This window comes from Microtus ochrogaster, chromosome 21, assembly GCF_000317375.1.
Source record: "Microtus ochrogaster isolate Prairie Vole_2 chromosome 21, MicOch1.0, whole genome shotgun sequence".
Classification (NCBI taxonomy): domain Eukaryota; kingdom Metazoa; phylum Chordata; class Mammalia; order Rodentia; family Cricetidae; genus Microtus; species Microtus ochrogaster.
The window spans coordinates 9,883,256-9,886,044 of NC_022022.1; the positions used below are offsets into that span (position 1 = coordinate 9,883,256).

At 44.4% G+C, this 2,789-nt stretch overlaps 1 protein-coding gene across 2 annotated transcripts in view; it reads left to right on the top strand.

Annotated features, from left to right (window-relative positions):
- Positions 1 to 2,789, top strand: part of Casq2 (calsequestrin 2) — a 60,531-nt gene that overhangs the window by 20,937 nt on the left and 36,805 nt on the right. For both annotated transcript variants that reach the window (XM_013349869.1, XM_005357112.2), the window contains exon 2: positions 1,847 to 1,931. In XM_013349869.1, coding sequence (XP_013205323.1) covers positions 1,847 to 1,931 — 85 coding nt within the window. The remainder of the gene's footprint in view (positions 1 to 1,846; positions 1,932 to 2,789) is intronic.

Genomic DNA, 2,789 nt, shown 5'->3' on the forward strand with positions numbered 1-2,789 from the left:
GGAAGACAGCGGGGATACAACAGGGGTAGACACAGGCACGGAGGATGGAAGACAGCGGGGATACAACAGGGGTAGACACAGGCACGGAGGATGGAGCGAAAGAACAGCCACAGAACAGAGGGTAGCAGAACAAAGAGCACCGGCAGAGCCAAATAGTTTCCGAGTTTCTGGGGGAAACAAGAAACCCCAAAGGACTGTAGAATACACAGGATCAACCTGTAAAATATGTAGCAGAATGAAAAGGACAGAAAGGAAAAACAGCTCCATCCGGAAGACTGAGGTGCAAACAAAATGAAATAGAAAAGACCAGGTAAGAAAGCAAGGTACCATCTTCAATGCAGGACTAGAGTTCTCACTGGCAGAATGAAAAGTGGGCAGAAACACAAGGAAATGGAAAGTCGGACAAATGGGAAAAGGAGATATCTTTGCAGGTGGCATGATTATCTACCCAGACATTTCCCAAGAATTCCAAAGAAAGAAAAATTTCTTAGAAATAATAAATAAATTCGAGGTTATAAGCTACAAGAAAAACATAAAAATATACTGATATATTCTATACTAGCAAAAACACAGATGTGAAAATTGAAAATACAGCACCATTGGTGTGAAATAATTGAAATATTTAGTTTGGCTTGTTTTGATTCGGCTTGACTGGGAATTTTGTGTTGGCAGGGAGCTCTTGTTAGGAAATAATCCTAACAAATATATGTGTTTTAAAAGTAGTATTCAGGTTCAGAGTGTAGCACAATGATTCGGTGTGCTTTGTAAGATTCAATCCCCAGACATTTCGTATTTCATGGTATCCCCATTTCTGTCAAGGCCCTTTTTTGGTGAGATGGCAAAACGACAGAGAAATGGCTCTCTGACATTTGAGAGTTTCAGGAAGCTTAGTTGGACGCCAGTCTTACACATGGCTTCATCTGAAGCATGATTAATAAAAACTCAGAAACAAAAACTGGGGTTCAGAAGAGCAAAACAGTCAGCCACTGGCTCTTACCTCTACCTCAGTCCAAAACGGCGATCCTGCCTCCAGGAATCTCAGAATGAGACTGTGTGAGAGCCGTCTCCTCCTGTTTTATAATCCTCTCTAGTTCTGGGATTAAGGGTGTGCACCACTGCCGTCTGGTTTCTATGGCAAACTAGTGTGGCTACTAAAGGTGTGTGCCATTGTGGCTACTGGGATTAAAGGTGTGTGCCATTGTTGCCTGGTCTCTAAGTCTGGCCAGTGTGGCTCTTTTACTTTTCTGGTCCTTGGGCAGGCTTTATTTATTAAAATACAAATAAAATAGCATTACATTCATCTCCTATGCTGCTGTCTGCTAGAGTGTTTTCATTTTTTTTTTTTTTGCCACCTCCCTGTCCAAGGCACCGATGCATCCTCCTGAACTTTAGGGTTAATGGTACCTCCATCCTCAAACACTTCCCCTTGTTTTTCCTCACTATGGGCTTCAGGAAGCCTCCAGATGCCAGCGGGCACCTGTCCAGGGGCAGGAGGCCTCCAGGCCTCAGGACTCCTTCACTCAAAGATGTGTCCCTGACAGTTTTGTTTGACAACTGCAGAAGGGCTCAAGGCACCATACCAGGTGTCCACTGAGTGTTTGAGCACCCTCGGCTCCTTTTGGATTCTCTGCGGCCCAATTTTGTCTTCTCGAGGGCAGAAGGGGGCTTGTAGCTATGGATGTGTTTTTCCAGATCTTTCCCCTTAGGCCCCTGCTCATCTCAGCATTCTGCTGACTCATCAGAGGTCCGAGGAGCAGGATGTGCAAAGGGTACTGGCCCTGATGCTTGGGATGGCTTCTGCTGTCACTCTTCCCTTAACTCACTTCCTCTACCTATTTGTCTCCAGCTCGTGGCCCAGGTTCTGGAACATAAAAACATAGGCTTTGTGATGGTGGATGCCAAGAAAGAAGCCAAGCTTGCCAAGAGACTGGGTAAGTTTGTTATTTGAAATCCGTTAGGAAGAAACAAATGTGTCTGGAAAAAAAAAAGCAGTTATATTTATCTTGCATGGTAACTGGATTATTTTCAAACACATAAAATGATAGTGCATACACCATTCTGGGTCAGAGAAGAGCGTGATAAAAGTAAACCTAGGCCTCGATCTAATGGTTTGGCAGGAATCATTTAATTTATCTTTGTATCAGTATCAGGCAGAGAGAAAGAGATGTAAGGCTCTAGGGCCTTGACTGACAGCTCCCACAGCATCTAGAAGCCCAGCTACTGCACCTTCGTGCCTCGGTGGCTTCTCTGGGCCTCTCTGGGAACATTCCAGCAGCACTCAGCACATTGTACAATTACATCAGAGTCTCCAGAAGTCCCAAAGTTAAGGCTGAACCCCAGCTGGAAAATTTCAGCCTGGATGGATTTAGGTGAGGCACAGTTAAGCGACAAGGCAGAGGGAGCGGTAATCTCTCATGTCAATATGTCATGATCAAGTGCCCTTTAAGATCCCCATTCCATAATCCCAAGGAGAAAGGGCACAAGGAACCCCGCTGGTTTCCAAATATCACCCCCAACACTGTCCATTTAGCTTTTTCTGCATGACCAGTGGAGAATGGCTATTAAAAATAGCAGGAGGTTATGAAACAGACCCTTTGAAGAAAGGTTAATTGCCTTTGGAGTAGTAAGCACAGAAGAAGAAAAAAAATCTCAGTGGTGATTCAATAGATATCTTCAGGTACATGCAGGTTTATTATCCCAGGCATATGCAGGTTCATTATCCCAGGTACATGCAGATGCATTAATGCAGGTACATGCAGGTTCATTATCCCAGGTACATGCAGGTTCAT